This window comes from Entelurus aequoreus, linkage group LG04, assembly GCF_033978785.1.
Source record: "Entelurus aequoreus isolate RoL-2023_Sb linkage group LG04, RoL_Eaeq_v1.1, whole genome shotgun sequence".
In the NCBI taxonomy this organism is placed as follows: Eukaryota; Metazoa; Chordata; class Actinopteri; order Syngnathiformes; family Syngnathidae; genus Entelurus; species Entelurus aequoreus.
The window spans coordinates 30,206,816-30,220,857 of NC_084734.1; the positions used below are offsets into that span (position 1 = coordinate 30,206,816).

Below are 14,042 nucleotides of genomic sequence, written 5' to 3' on the forward strand. Positions count from 1 at the left end.
CTGAACATTGACCAAAGATTAAAGGATCACAGACCTGAAGCGTCCTCTTATTAAATTAGATTTTAGTTCTGAGAGAGAAAATATATTAGATTATGCTTTTGTTGGACATCTTTATGGGCATGCTGTTGTGCTCCCATAGCCGGTCATGACGAATACTATAATTGTTTTTCATTAGTGTACTCTTGTACATGCGGCTCGTGTGCCCGTGATCCCCTTATGTTGTCCCGTGGGTATGTATTATTGCTCTTATCCTGTCTGTCTCCATGTGACGTTTGATCTCCCAGCTCTCGCTGCGTTACGGCGAGGTGCTCAGCTGTCTCCCTCGTAAGGGATGCCTGACCAGCTCACACGAGCTAATCTCCACAGTCCTGCTAAATTTACACTCACATGCAGGGATTATTGTTACCTCTGTGCAGATGTCAGTGCAGGACACAAAACGTGCCCACACGATGTAGTATTTAGTGTTGTTATGATTTACACTTGGACATACAGTATGAAGTGTAATGCAATGTGGTTTCCCATCATGGTAATCTTACAAGGTGCAGATTAATATAAATTATTTGTAGTTGCTGCGAGTAAAACTACACAATCATTTTTTTAAACTCACATCTCATTAAACATTGCATTGAAATCAGCGTAATTTACAGTAACATACGTCATTTTTATTTGATATTCAGCAGTACTTCTATTTATGAGCCTAATTGGTTCTATGACGGACGTCTGAACTCAAAACACTTGTATCTCAAATCAACGGCGCCCATTGAATTGAAGTGAATTTTATGGTACTCGGCCCTAAAAAAAAGCACATATTTGACATGCCTTTTTAAAAAGAAAAACAAACTTCTAGATAATAAATATTGTATGAAACACAAAATATTAGAATGTTTCACAAACAACTACAGTAGTTTTACAAAATATGTTAATGTAATAATGTAGAATTTACCTTGGAGAGTATCTCCTTCAAGCTGCTTCTTTGTCAAACACACCAATAGCAGCTCTTCCATATTTTCATGGATAAACGTCTGCCGTTCAGATACAATTACTTAGATATCCTCTTTGCCCGTTATTAGTGACTCAATCAGTCAGTATGGTGAAGAATAAAAGTTCTATGCTCCAACTGCTCCACCAAATCACCAATATGCTTGTCATATTTGATCATTTCTTTCTTTAATTAAATGAAAATCAATAAATCCAAGTTTATTCATATAGCCCTTAATCACAGCTGCCTTGAAGGGCTGCACAAACCACAATGACATCACTGATCTGTACCCACATCCGGGTAGGGAAAATCTTAAAACCCTAAATGGGAATACCTGGGAAGGTACTGCAGATGTGGGGGCCTCCTTCCTTGGTGATCAGCTGGAATGGATACTAAGTGGGTACAGTTATTGCAAATTATTCATGATAATCAATCAATCAATCAATCAATGTTTATTTATATAGCCCTAAATCACAAGTGTCTCAAAGGGCTGTACAAGCCACAACGACATCCTCGGTACAGAGCCCACATACGGGCAAGGAAAAACTCACCCCAGTGGGACGTCGGTGAATGACTATGAGAAACCTTGGAGAGGACCGCATATGTGGGTAACCCCCCCCCTCTAGGGGAGACCGAAAGCAACGGATGTCGAGTGGGTCTGACATAACATTGTGAAAGTCCAGTCCACAGTGGATCCAACACATCAGCGGGAGTCCAGTCCACAGCGGGGCCAACAGGAAACCATCCCGAGCGGAGACGGGTCAGCAGCGCAGAGATGTCCCCAACCGATGCACAGGCTAGTGGTCCACCCGGGGTCCCGGCTCTGGACAGCCAGCACTTCATCCATGGCCACCGGACCTATGCAACTCCCCCTCGCAAGGGACAGGGGAGAAGAGGAGAGAAGAAAAGAAACGGCAGATCAACTGGTCTAAAAAAGGGGGGGTCTATTTAAAGGCTAGATTATACAAATGAGTTTTAAGATGGGACTTAAATGCTTCTACTGAGGTAGCATCTCTAACTGTTACCGGGAGGGCATTCCAGAGTACTGGAGCCCGAATAGAAAACGCTCTATAGCCCGCAGACTTTTTTTTGGCTTTGGGAATCACTAATAAGCCGGAGTTCTTTGAACGCAGATTTCTTGTCGGGACATATGGTACAATACAATCGGCGAGATAGGCTGGAGCTAAACCGTGTAATATTTTATACGTAAGTAGTAAAACCTTAAAGTCGCATCTTAAGTGCACAGGAAGCCAGTGCAAGTGAGCCAGTATAGGCGTAATATGATCAAACTTTCTTGTTTTTGTCAAAAGCCTTGCAGCCGCATTTTGTACCAACTGTAATCTTTTAATGCTAGACATAGGGAGGCCCGAAAATAATACGTTACAGTAATCGAGACGAGACGTAACGAACGCATGAATAATGATCTCAGCGTCGCTAGTGGACAAGATGGAACGAATTTTAGCGATATTACGGAGATGAAAGAAGGCCGTTTTAGTAACACTCTTAATGTGTGACTCAAACGAGAGAGTTGGGTCGAAGATAATACCCAGATTCTTTACCGAGTCTCCTTGTTTAATTGTTTGGTTGTCAAATGTTAAGGTGGTATTATTAAATAGATGTTGGTGTCTAGCAGGACCGATAATCAGCATTTCCGTTTTCTTAGCGTTGAGTTGCAAAAAGTTAGCGGACATCCATTGTTTAATTTCATTAAGACACGCCTCCAGCTGACTACAGTCCGGCGTGTTGGTCAGCTTTAGGGGCATGTAGAGTTGAGTGTCATCAGCATAACAGTGAAAGCTAACACCGTACTTGCGTATGATGTCACCCAGCGGCAGCATGTAAATACTAAAGAGTGCAGGGCCAAGAACCGAACCCTGGGGAACTCCGCACGTTACCTTGACATAGTCCGAGGTCACATTGTTATGGGAGACGCACTGCATCCTGTCAGTAAGATAAGAGTTAAACCAAGACAAGGCTAAGTCTGACATACCAATACATGTTTTGATACGCTCTAATAAAATATTATGATCGACGGTATCGAAAGCGGCGCTAAGATCAAGAAGCAGCAACATAGATGACGCATCAGAATCCATCGTTAGCATTAGATCATTAGTCATTTTTGCGAGGGCTGTCTCCGTAGAGTGATTTGCCCTGAAACCGGATTGAAAAGGTTCACAGAGATTGTTAGTCACTAAGTGTTCATTTAGCTGCTGTGCAACAGTTTTTTCGAGAATTTTGGAAATAAACGGAAGGTGGGAGACCGGTCGGTAGTTTACCATGAGGTCAGGATCGAGGTTAGGTCTTTTGAGCAGAGGATGAATAACCGCTTTTTTGAATGCTAGGGGAACAGTGCCGGAGGAAAGTGATAAGTTTATAATATTTAACACTGATGGACCTAATAATACAAACAGTTCCTTGATAAGTTTCCCAGGAAGTGGGTCAAGTAAACATGTTGTTTGTTTTATCCCACTTACACGCTGTAATAATTCCTCTAATGTTATTTCATCAAAAATAGAGAGACTATTTTGGAGGGCAGTGTCCGTCGTATATACAGTCGTATTTGTGTTAATAGAGCCCAGTTGTAGCTGGGATGCGTTGTCTTTAATCTCCTTTCTAATGAGTTCAATTTTCTTATTAAAGAAATTCATAAAATCATCTGCCGAGTGGGTGGAGCTACTGGGAGGAGTCCCTTGTTGGGTTAGCGATGCTACTGTACTAAACAGAAAATAATGTGAGATTCCAGTCCATTGGAGGCAAGCAGAGGGTCGTAGGTGGTCTTCATTCAGGTCATAGAGGAGTGCTCCACACTGCGTCATGACTTAAAAACAGATAGCACCTTCTCCAGACTGGTAACTCTCCAGGAAATATCATCCATTTCTTCTTCTCAGCACTGCCCTTCACACTCACTTTCTTCCTTCTCATGCTTAGAAAAATTAAGTTATATCAATCAATTTCAAGCTTTAAGTTAATGCTAGCGAGTAACACCAGATGTTTTGGGCAGATCTTACGGGGATGTTTGTCGCTCAATGTTTTGCTTGCAACTTAAATGACGAAATTAAGTGACAATTTAGTCGATGAATAAAAATGAGACAAAAATGTAGACGGAGACAAAATCCAACTTATATTTAATTATCTGTTTAGGTGGTTGGGACAAGTTAGGATTCTATCCAATCACAGTTGCATGTGGGAGAGGGGCAGCGGGAAAATAACAGAGGGGATCCAATCAGAACTACTGTTTTTATAAGGCACTGTATTTAGATTTTTTACCCGGAAAACAAGACTGTTTTTCAGCTGTAATACAATAAACGGTAATAATGACGGGTAGTATTACCCTTTTAAATTAAAATGATCAAAAACCGAGATTGATAACTGCACTTTGATAACTGGTGCCAGCTTGCTAGCTTAAACGCTAACATGAAAACAAGAGACAATAATGACTTTCCCCATTAAAAAAGAACATACCCCAATCTAATTGCTGCCTGAGCTACTAAGATCATTGTGCACATTGAACCTACAAGCTGTACTTTCTTAGTACGGAATTATGATGATTGATCTTTCCTTAGAGGAAAAAAAGACAAGGTATTTTTACAATGTGTTCGAGGACAGTTGAACAAAGTAGGACACAACGCCCGCCAGAAATAATACATAATAATAATATATTTTGTTACATACCTTTTATTTAAATAAATCTTAAAGCGCTACAGTACAAACCAATATTTAAAACAATGAAAGTTTAGCCATTAAAACAGTTAATACACTAAAGCTAAAACAAATTCAGTAAAGCATAAGAAACAGAGGACATTCAAAGTAGTGGGTTTTCTAACAGGGTGTCTATTTATTTTTGCCATGTTTAAAAAAAAAAAAAAGTTTTTTTAACTTGGTCAAAAGATTTCAGTGTGTGTATAAGTACTTTTTGAGCACATTGAACAATACCACAATAATAATAACCGTGATCATTTTGGTCAAAATAACCATGATATGAAATTCTTATATCTTTACATCCCTACTGTACTGTCTTGAGGTGATAAGAAAAACATTTGCAAGTTGTGGCTCATGGGACTCACCATTGTAGCCTTCAAAGCCCTCTAAGAGAACTTCAAAACACTCTATTAACGTATCATATACTCACCGCAAGTATATGTATTTAATGTAGTAACAGACACGTTGTAATATGTACAATATTTACAGTGTTTTGGTCATTTTAAGCATTACCAGAATTTATTTCCTAAGCGCATTTATTCCTGTTCCCATAGCAACACACTTCCAACATCCGGCAACTAATGTGTGTTCCTACTTACGTGTTTTCAAAATGTTTTCATTGCATTGTTTTATAACAGTTATGCAGGAGAAAACATAATCTCATTTAGATAATCAAAATCATCATAAAGTGGACTTATAAGGTGTTTGTCACTGTGATTGAATACAATATATGTTTGTTATACAATGGGTTCTACAAACACCAGGAGAGTATTGTTATGATTGAGACTGTTGATGGTGTATTCATGCCCACCATATTTGTGACAAGCCGTCCCTCTGCGGCGAACAAGGCTAAATCATTTCCCTGAAGAGTAACCCTGTAGCTCAGTGCCAATCTTTATCCTCATTTAGCAATACCCAGGAGGCGATGATGCAGCTGAGACAAGTGTTCAGTGCAGGCAGACCTTCATATTCTATGAGTAAATGGTGCTCGTTTTGACTTAAGTCTACACCTGTTCCACTGGGCTGATGAAGATGTCAGTTTGTGTTGGTTTTCGAGTGAGATGGCACAGTAAAAGGACCCTGTTGCCGGGTCCGTTGGGAGTCAACACCCCAAGTGTAAGCCCATCTAAAACCTGCCCTGGGTTGTGCCTTTGAGCATGCACAGCACACGTGCTGCTGTGCTCAGTGAGAGCAGAGCTGCTCCCTTCTTAGGATTATTCCTCTGGGAATAGGCTGAGTCACGCTACAGAAAAGCAGACAGATACACACAGAGAAAGAAAAGAGGGAGGAGCTCGGGAGTGGGGGGGAAGCGTGATGGGTTACTTTGAGGTGACATTGGCCAGGACAGGGATGATCCATACTGCTTTATGGTAACAATCCCCATCATGTTCTTGTACTTGCATGTATGCGTTAAGTAAGGAACATTTTTTAAAGCAGCACTACTGTCAGTAATTTATCAGATAATTACAGCTCCTTTGAGGTTTTCTCAAAATGAGGTTAACCCGCTTAATGATATACTGTGCACAGTAGATTCATTTGCTAAATTTAGCTTTTCGCTAATGTGGCCACTGGTCGCTCCATGCAGCTGGATGTACAGAGCAGCCTGAGAAAGAAAGTGTTGTTTTTGTCCTTGGAGGCCAATCCTTTTGTATTTGTGTGCGCTTGTCTTCTAAGGTGGTTCTGGTGCGATGGAATGAGCCCTTCCAGAAGCTGGCCACCTGTGATACAGATGGCGGAATCTTTGTTTGGATCCAATATGAAGGCCGCTGGTCTGTGGAGTTGGTCAATGATCGTGGAGCTCAGGTAAGATCCACTTTTTCATTGGATGGATATTAGGGCTGCACAATTAATCGTATTTTAATCGTAATTACTTTAAGAAACTGTTTAAATTCAAAGTGTTTTCAAATTACAAATAAGAAAAATCCTGATAAACATCGACATCATCTTATTTATCTTATAAAGGATGAATAAAGACATCAATGACTTTTCTTTTTATTTGATTAGCCGTTTTACTGCTGTTACGGGCACCATTTGAAAATTAAAATCATTCGATCCCGATCGGTGGCTGATCGATCGGCATGACCCTAATTCAAATAACTTAGAGCATTCATGGCTGTTATAACTAGGTTTTTTTAACAGTGAGTGTATTTTTTTTTATAAAACAAAAGTGTATAATATTAATCCCAGTCTTATGTGAAATGAATATGAGTGATAATGGACCTGTCTGTCGGTGGCTCTATAGGTGAGTGACTTTACATGGTCACACGATGGCACTCAGGCGCTCATCTCCTACCGCGATGGCTTTGTTCTGGTGGGCTCAGTCAGCGGGCAGAGGCACTGGTCTTCCGAAATCAACTTGGAAAGTCAGATCACCTGCGGTATCTGGACTCCTGACGACCAACAGGTACAACACACACCGATTATTCCCCAACCAACTCTTGTTTCTGTATTCTAACCCTTTTGTGTTTCCTGCGCAAGGTTTTGTTTGGCACCGCCGACGGACAGGTGATAGTGATGGACTGCCACGGCCGCATGCTGGCCCACATTCTGCTGCACGAGTCGGACGGCATCGTCAGCATGTCCTGGAACTACCCTAGCTTCCTGGTAGAGGACAGCAGTGAGAGCGACACTGACTCGGATGACTATCCCCTGCAGCAAGGTGTGCTGCTCTGAGAAAACACAATTGATGTCATGTCAGCAGGGAGTGCTGATGTACAATTGTCCAGCTGTTTAATTTACAGGGGGGGAGGAAAGCAGATGTGTGAGCATCTGTGAACTCCCCCTTTGTATTGCCGGTCCATCCACACTTCCTCATGCTCTGATTCCATGGGAACCAGAATTGTTTAACTTATATTATCATAAAGATCTGCATCCCGTCTCTGAATCACTAAATCATGTTGCACTAGGGAGCATTTTACACAGTCCACAATGAGACAAACGTTCTCCAAGCTAACTGGATCACAGAAATAATTAGACAATCGTAATTGATTGGCCTAGATGGAAATAATGTCTGAAGCTGACACTAGGCTGTCTTCTTATTCTCCACCTGCCAGATGCCATTGTGATGCATGATGATGTGATGCACAGGGTAATGGCCTTTGTAGGACCACAAGGGCTTTTACTAGACTGTTTTGCAATTACAAATGCAGCAGGATTACCCGGAGTGTTTTTTCCCATTTGGCTGTTTATATCTTTATTGCTTTTTGTTCTGTTATCACAGTGCACAGCCACAAACCTCTGCTGACAGTCAGCTTCACCTCTGGAGACATTAGCCTAATGAACAACTACGATGACCTCTCACCCACACTTATCCGCACCGGCCTGAAAGGTAGTCCAGGATTTTTTTAACTTGAAGGTTGTCATTTACACAAACATATTGTCTAAATTCAGTAAAATGTCCAACTTCTGTTTCAAAGATGTGGTCGTTCAGTGGTGCTCGCAGGGGGATCTTCTTTCAGTGGCTGGCATGGAGAAGATGCTCCTCTCCCCTGACCCCTCTTGTCCTCCCCCTACCAGGAACGCCATTGTCAAGTTCTATAACGTCCGGGGTGAACACATCTACTCACTGGAAACACCAGCACAGGTAACGATTAAAATGCCGTGCACTACTTAGAGGCGATGTTGATTCAGTATCAGCTAGTTGAATGGGTGGGGCGGTATAGCTCGGTTGGTAGAGCGGCCGTGCCAGCAACTTGAGGGTTGCAGGTTCGATCCCCGCTTCCGCCATCCTAGTCACTGCCGTTGTGTCCTTGGGCAAGACACTTTACCCACCTGCTCCCAGTGCCACCCACACTGGTTTGAATGTAACTTAGATATTGGGATTCACTATGTAAAGCGCTTTGAGTCACTTGAGAAAAAGCGCTATATAAATGTAATTCACTTCACTTCACTTCATAACAGGAAGTTAAGCTCCACCCACAATATTACAAATTGTCAATTTCCCCGCAGCGCCCCATCACTACCCTTTGTTGGGGCCACAGGGACTCGCGTCTTTTCCTGGCGTGCGGCCCGGCGCTCTACGTTGTGCGTGTAGAGCATCGCGTCGCCAGCCTGCAGCTCCTTTGCCAGCAGGGCATCGCCACGGCGGTAAAGGAAGAGAAAGACGTGGCCAAGCTCACCATGCCGTCGCGTCTCTGTTCATACGTCACTGCCGCTTTCGCTCCCACAATTAGGGTAAGACAGGAAATGTTTTGATAACTGAAGAGACATTTTATAACATGCACTATATTACACATGCTCTCATTCCCCCCAGCCGCCTATCCCTGATCCCAACAACATGCGTGACTTTGTCAGCTACCCGACAGCAGGCAACGAGCGTCTCCACTGTACAATGAAACGTACTGAGGACAACCCTGAGGTGGGGGGTCCCTGCTACACTCTGTACCTGGAGTACTTAGGTGGTCTAGTGCCAATCCTTAAAGGCCGGCGAATAAGTAAATTGCGTCCAGAGTTTGTCATTATGGACCCTAAAATGGATGGAAAAACAGGTAAACCTATTTTCTGTGTATTTACTAGTAAATCTACTAATCAGTGTTTTCGTAAACAAAATGTCCATAAATACACTCATTGATTGACTCGCTTGTACTGAACAACTTTCTTTCTCTCTCTTCAGATGATATATATGGCAACAGTCTGATATCTGCAATGATTGACAGCTGCAATTGCTCAGACTCCAGTGACATAGAGCTCAGCGACGACTGGGTGGGAAAAAAGTCCCCAAAGATATCTAGGGGGAGTAAGTCCCCCAAAATGCCCAGGTAAACAAACAGTCATTTTATAGCACAACTAATGTTTCTTCCCCTTGCACTTGATATAATTAACATTGATAATTAAACCAAACTTGAATGAAATTGAATACAAATGGTTTTGATTGTAATAACACATTTGACATGTTTTGTGCTTCACTGCATGCCTAAACCATCTTTCACCCGCCCCCCCTCCATTTTGCTACCTTCTCTGTAGAGACTTAGTTTGTCCTTTTACCAACAGAATCAACATTGATCCCAGGAAATCACCCAAACTCTCCCGCGCCACCCAAGAGGTCTCCAGGTCACCCCGGTTACCCATACGAAAACCCTCCATCGGGTCACCAAGTCTGACACGGAGAGAATTTCCTTTAGATGACATTACTCAGGTATTTTCTTATACTGATGTACATTTTACCTCTGTTGTTGCCAGTATTTTTAATCATTGCATTTTAATACATGTCTTTCAGCAAAACTACCTTGCTCAGGTCACATCAAATATTTGGGGAACAAAATTCAAGATTGTTGGGCTTGCTGCCTTCTTGCCAACAAATCTTGGTGCAGGTACATTGGTTTTTATTTGTTGGTTATTCATGAACATTTTGTAATTGTCAATGTTTGTCCTCACTCTCTGACTTTATCCTTCTCTCGCCTCAGTCATATACAAAACCAGCCTCCTCCACCTGCAGCCCAGACAGATGACAATCTACTTGCCGGAAGTGCGTAAGATCTCCATGGAGTACATCAATCTGCCTGTCTTCAGCCCCAACGTCTTCAGCGAGGATGAAGATGACCTGCCAGTCACTGGCCCAGCTGGTGGCTCTGATGACAACCCGCCCTGCACTGTCAACATCCCCATTGCACCCATCCACAGTCCCGCCCAGGCCATGTCCCCCGCCCAGAATATTGGTCTAGTCCAGTCCCTCCTAGCCAATCAAAATGTTCAGCTGGATGTTCTATCAAACCCCACAGCCACCTCCCCAGGGGCTGCTGCTGCTGCGGCTGCTTCTGCTGGTTCAGACCAAAGCCAAGAAACCATGCTTACAGCCCAGTACACAGTTTCTAACCGATACTCCAGTCCGGGTCAGGTCATCTTTGGAGGGCTGGACATGGGTCGCCTCACTGTAGGACCTTCACACTCTCATCATCCTTCACAGCAGTTACAGCAACTACAACACCATCAGCAACTACAGCATCATCAACAACAGCTCCAGCAGCAGCAGCAGCAACAACAGTTGATCCAACAGCAGCAGCAGCAACAACAGATGATCCAACAGCAGCAGCAACAACAACATATGATCCAACAACAGCAGCAGCAACAGCAACAACAGATGCTCCAGCAGCAGCAACAGCATCAACAGATGCTCCAGCAACAACAGCAGCAGCAACAGCATCTTCAGCAGCAGCTCCAACACATGCAGCAGCAGCAGCTACAGCAACACATACAGCAACAACAAATACAACAGCAGATGCAACAACAGCAGCAGCACCACCAACACCTTCAGCAGCAGCTTCACATTCAAATCCCTGTTTCCTCTATGTCATCAGGACAGATTTCTGCAGCAACCATGCTCTCGTCGGGCACGCTGCAAATTCAAATTCCTCACCCACCTCCCGATTTGGTCCTAGACAGGGGTGTCGGGGGTGAACACGAGACTCTTTTGAAAATAAAGACAACACGTTCAGGTCCGCAGCTGGCCGAGGGAGACACTTTGGTGTTCAGCGCGCCGCTCGAGCTCAGCAAGATGAACCCACCTCCTCCTTATCCTGGAACTGTGGCTGCTGCTGTGGCAGCAGCCGCAGCAGCAGCGGCTGCTTCCATGTCGGCCTCCAATGCAGCCTCAAATGCACCATCGGGAACAGTCGTAGGCTCCACTGTAACACCCCCTCCTGGTGATCTTAGTGCAAAGAAGGGGGACTTCCCACTTTACCCCCCTGGTCAGCAGCAAGGGCAGTATCCGACACCATTGGGCTATGAGAGGATAACTACCTTTGACAGCAGTGGGAATGTGGAAGAGGTTTGCCGTCCTCGAACCCGTCTTGTCTGTAATCAGAATGTCTACAACCTACAAGGACCCGGCAGCTCCTCCACTCTCAGGGTCAGCTCAGGAGAAGGCAAAAAGATCCAGCTACCCTACAGCTCGGCCACCCTTAACAGACTCACCGCACCTCGCTATTCCATACCGAGTGGAGACCCTCCCCCATATCCGGACCCGGCTAATCAGAATGGTGGGAGGAATCCTGGACAGAAGCTCGACAGTAGTCTGATTCATGCCACTCTCAGGAGGAACAGTCGAGAAGCAAACCTCAAAGTGTCCCAAATGATGGAACCGCCTAGACCGCTGCCGCCTAAAGCTAAAAATAATAGTGCACTAGCAGCCTGCTATCAGCAGAGGGTGCAAACAGCCTTATACACTTGTAGCCAGTGTAGCAGTGGGACCAGTGTTGGAGTCACAGCCCCAGGGAGTGCAAATGGAATAGCAGGGGGTACTATCATCAGACAAGATTTTCCTCCAGGGAATGGAGCGCCACATAGCACAGTTATCGTTCACTCCAACAGTGCCATGCCTCTGACCTCTCAGTCCTGTTACAGCCTGCTGAGCTCACTTGAACCATCTGGAACTGCAGGAGTCGGAGGCGGTGGAAACAGAGATTGCGTAGATTATGTAAATTCAGCTTTTACAGAGGATGACGCCCTGAATCAGTCACTGAGGAATTTGGCTTTAGGAGGAGCTGATGCATCAGGGCTGGTTGTTAAACGCCCACCTCCCTATCAGTGGGACCCATCTGCTACAGAGGAAGTGTGGGTACCTCAGGAACGTACTACAACACTTAACCCCACCTGCCACCCAGGACCACACAAACCACCTCCCCTTATTCTTAGCCCGACCCAACACTTGGATGTCTCCAGGCTGCCTTTTGTTCTGTCTCCAAAGTCTCCAACAACACCCAGTGCTGCTGCCTCTTTTCAAGCTGCCGCCGCTGCAGCAGGTTACCAAGTTTCTCTTCAGTACCCGCCAGTCACTGCCTACCCTGGAGCCCAGCTTCAGCCCATCCTGGGGTCGCCACGCCCCTGCTCCTCCCCAAAGGAAGTGGTGGCTCCTGTTTCTCTCTCACAGCAGGATGCAACTATTGTTTTGCCTGCTGGTTATCCTACAAATCTAACTAATCTGGCCTGCTGCCCTCTACCGCCTCTGTACCCTGGAGGAAGCGGGCTTTCCATTCCTCCCATTGCCCTCCACACACCGTGGGGTACATATAACCCGTGTCCTCCTGTTCCCAGTCCTGCTGTGCCCCTACCACCCAAAGCATCCCATATGGCTGTAGACAAAAATGCCCTCTCACCACCTCCTCCACCACCACCGCCGCCCCCTCCACCACCACGTTCAGAAATGCAGAACCATGTAGGATTGCAAGAAGCCATGGCAGAACCTGTGGAAGGTTACCAGGAGGTGCTATCCTTAGCTGAGAGCCCGGTGCCGCCCCGCTCAGACAAGTTCAGCAAGAAAAACCGTAAGAGGGCAGATGGTCGGGCCGAGGAGGCGAACGTTCCGCCTCCGGCTGAAGGGAGCAAGTCCAAAAAGGAGGGCAGGGCTCTGGGGGATTTCAATTCTCTCATCTCTAGTCCTCGTCTTGGAGGGAGAGACAAAAAGAAGCTTAAGGGACCAAAGGAACAGTTAAAAGTGAAGAAGCTGAACAAGGCCACCGCCAACAGCGAGTTCCAGGACAGCTCAGAAAGTGAGCCGGAGCTGTTCATCAGCGGCGACGAGCTTCTAAACCAGTGCCAGAGCGGAAAGAAAAGCTGGAAGAGTAAGAGGAACCTGAGGGCGGCCAGCGAGCTGGATGAGATGAAGTGTCGAAAGGCAAACGAGAAGGAAGACCGAGGGCTGGGCAGCCAGGGCTTTGTGTACGTCATGGCGAACAAGCAGCCACTGTGGAATGAAGCAACGCAAGTGTATCAGCTGGACTTTGGTGGGCGCGTCACTCAGGAGTCTGCCAAGAACTTTCAGATTGAACTTGAGGGCAGACAGGTAAGAAAGATCACTGCATGCCATATCCGTCCGAAGAGTATGTGGTCAAAGCGGACGTCTGCTAGGCCTATTCGCGCAAAGCTCAAATTTCACAAAACACTGCTCTGCATGTATTTTTACACACAGAAGCTAATACAAATAAAAACAGAAGAAACAAACAAATTAAATATATATTTGTTTTTTAAAACTGACTATACTTGAATCTAAAACTAAAATAATGCTATTCAGTAACAGCAGAAGAGAACGACAAATACAAATAGATGTAGTAGACATCTAGAGGGTAAGATAATTCACATTTTAGGTGCTTTTAATAGATGATTAAAGAACTGGAAATCTCATATAAAGAATTTTAAACGTAGGGTGGGAAGAAATATCTAAATAATGAGCAAAGTAAAATATGTTTCAGACCAAAAATCACTCCATATTCTCTACTGCTCACCAGTGTTATAATATGTGACTCATTGTGCAGAGATATGGGGAAATAATTTAAAAAGTATGCTCCATTCACTAGACGTGTTACAAAAAAGATCAGTTGGAATAATTTATAATGTTGATTATAGAGAACACTCAAACCCTTAATGTATTCAA

The 14,042-nt window shown here is 44.5% G+C and overlaps 1 protein-coding gene across 2 annotated transcripts in view; it reads left to right on the top strand.

Moving 5' to 3' along the window:
- The window catches only part of LOC133648456 (tubby-related protein 4-like), a 30,315-nt gene that overhangs the window by 11,652 nt on the left and 4,621 nt on the right, over positions 1–14,042 (top strand). The window contains exons 3-13 of one of the 2 annotated variants that reach the window (XM_062044558.1): positions 6,353–6,481; positions 6,921–7,082; positions 7,157–7,337; positions 7,899–8,006; positions 8,095–8,261; positions 8,627–8,851; positions 8,931–9,165; positions 9,291–9,435; positions 9,641–9,812; positions 9,894–9,987; positions 10,081–13,454. In XM_062044558.1, coding sequence (XP_061900542.1) covers positions 6,353–6,481; positions 6,921–7,082; positions 7,157–7,337; positions 7,899–8,006; positions 8,095–8,261; positions 8,627–8,851; positions 8,931–9,165; positions 9,291–9,435; positions 9,641–9,812; positions 9,894–9,987; positions 10,081–13,454 — 4,992 coding nt within the window. The remainder of the gene's footprint in view (positions 1–6,352; positions 6,482–6,920; positions 7,083–7,156; positions 7,338–7,898; positions 8,007–8,094; positions 8,262–8,626; positions 8,852–8,930; positions 9,166–9,290; positions 9,436–9,640; positions 9,813–9,893; positions 9,988–10,080; positions 13,455–14,042) is intronic. The other variant, XM_062044559.1, reaches the window with a different exon arrangement.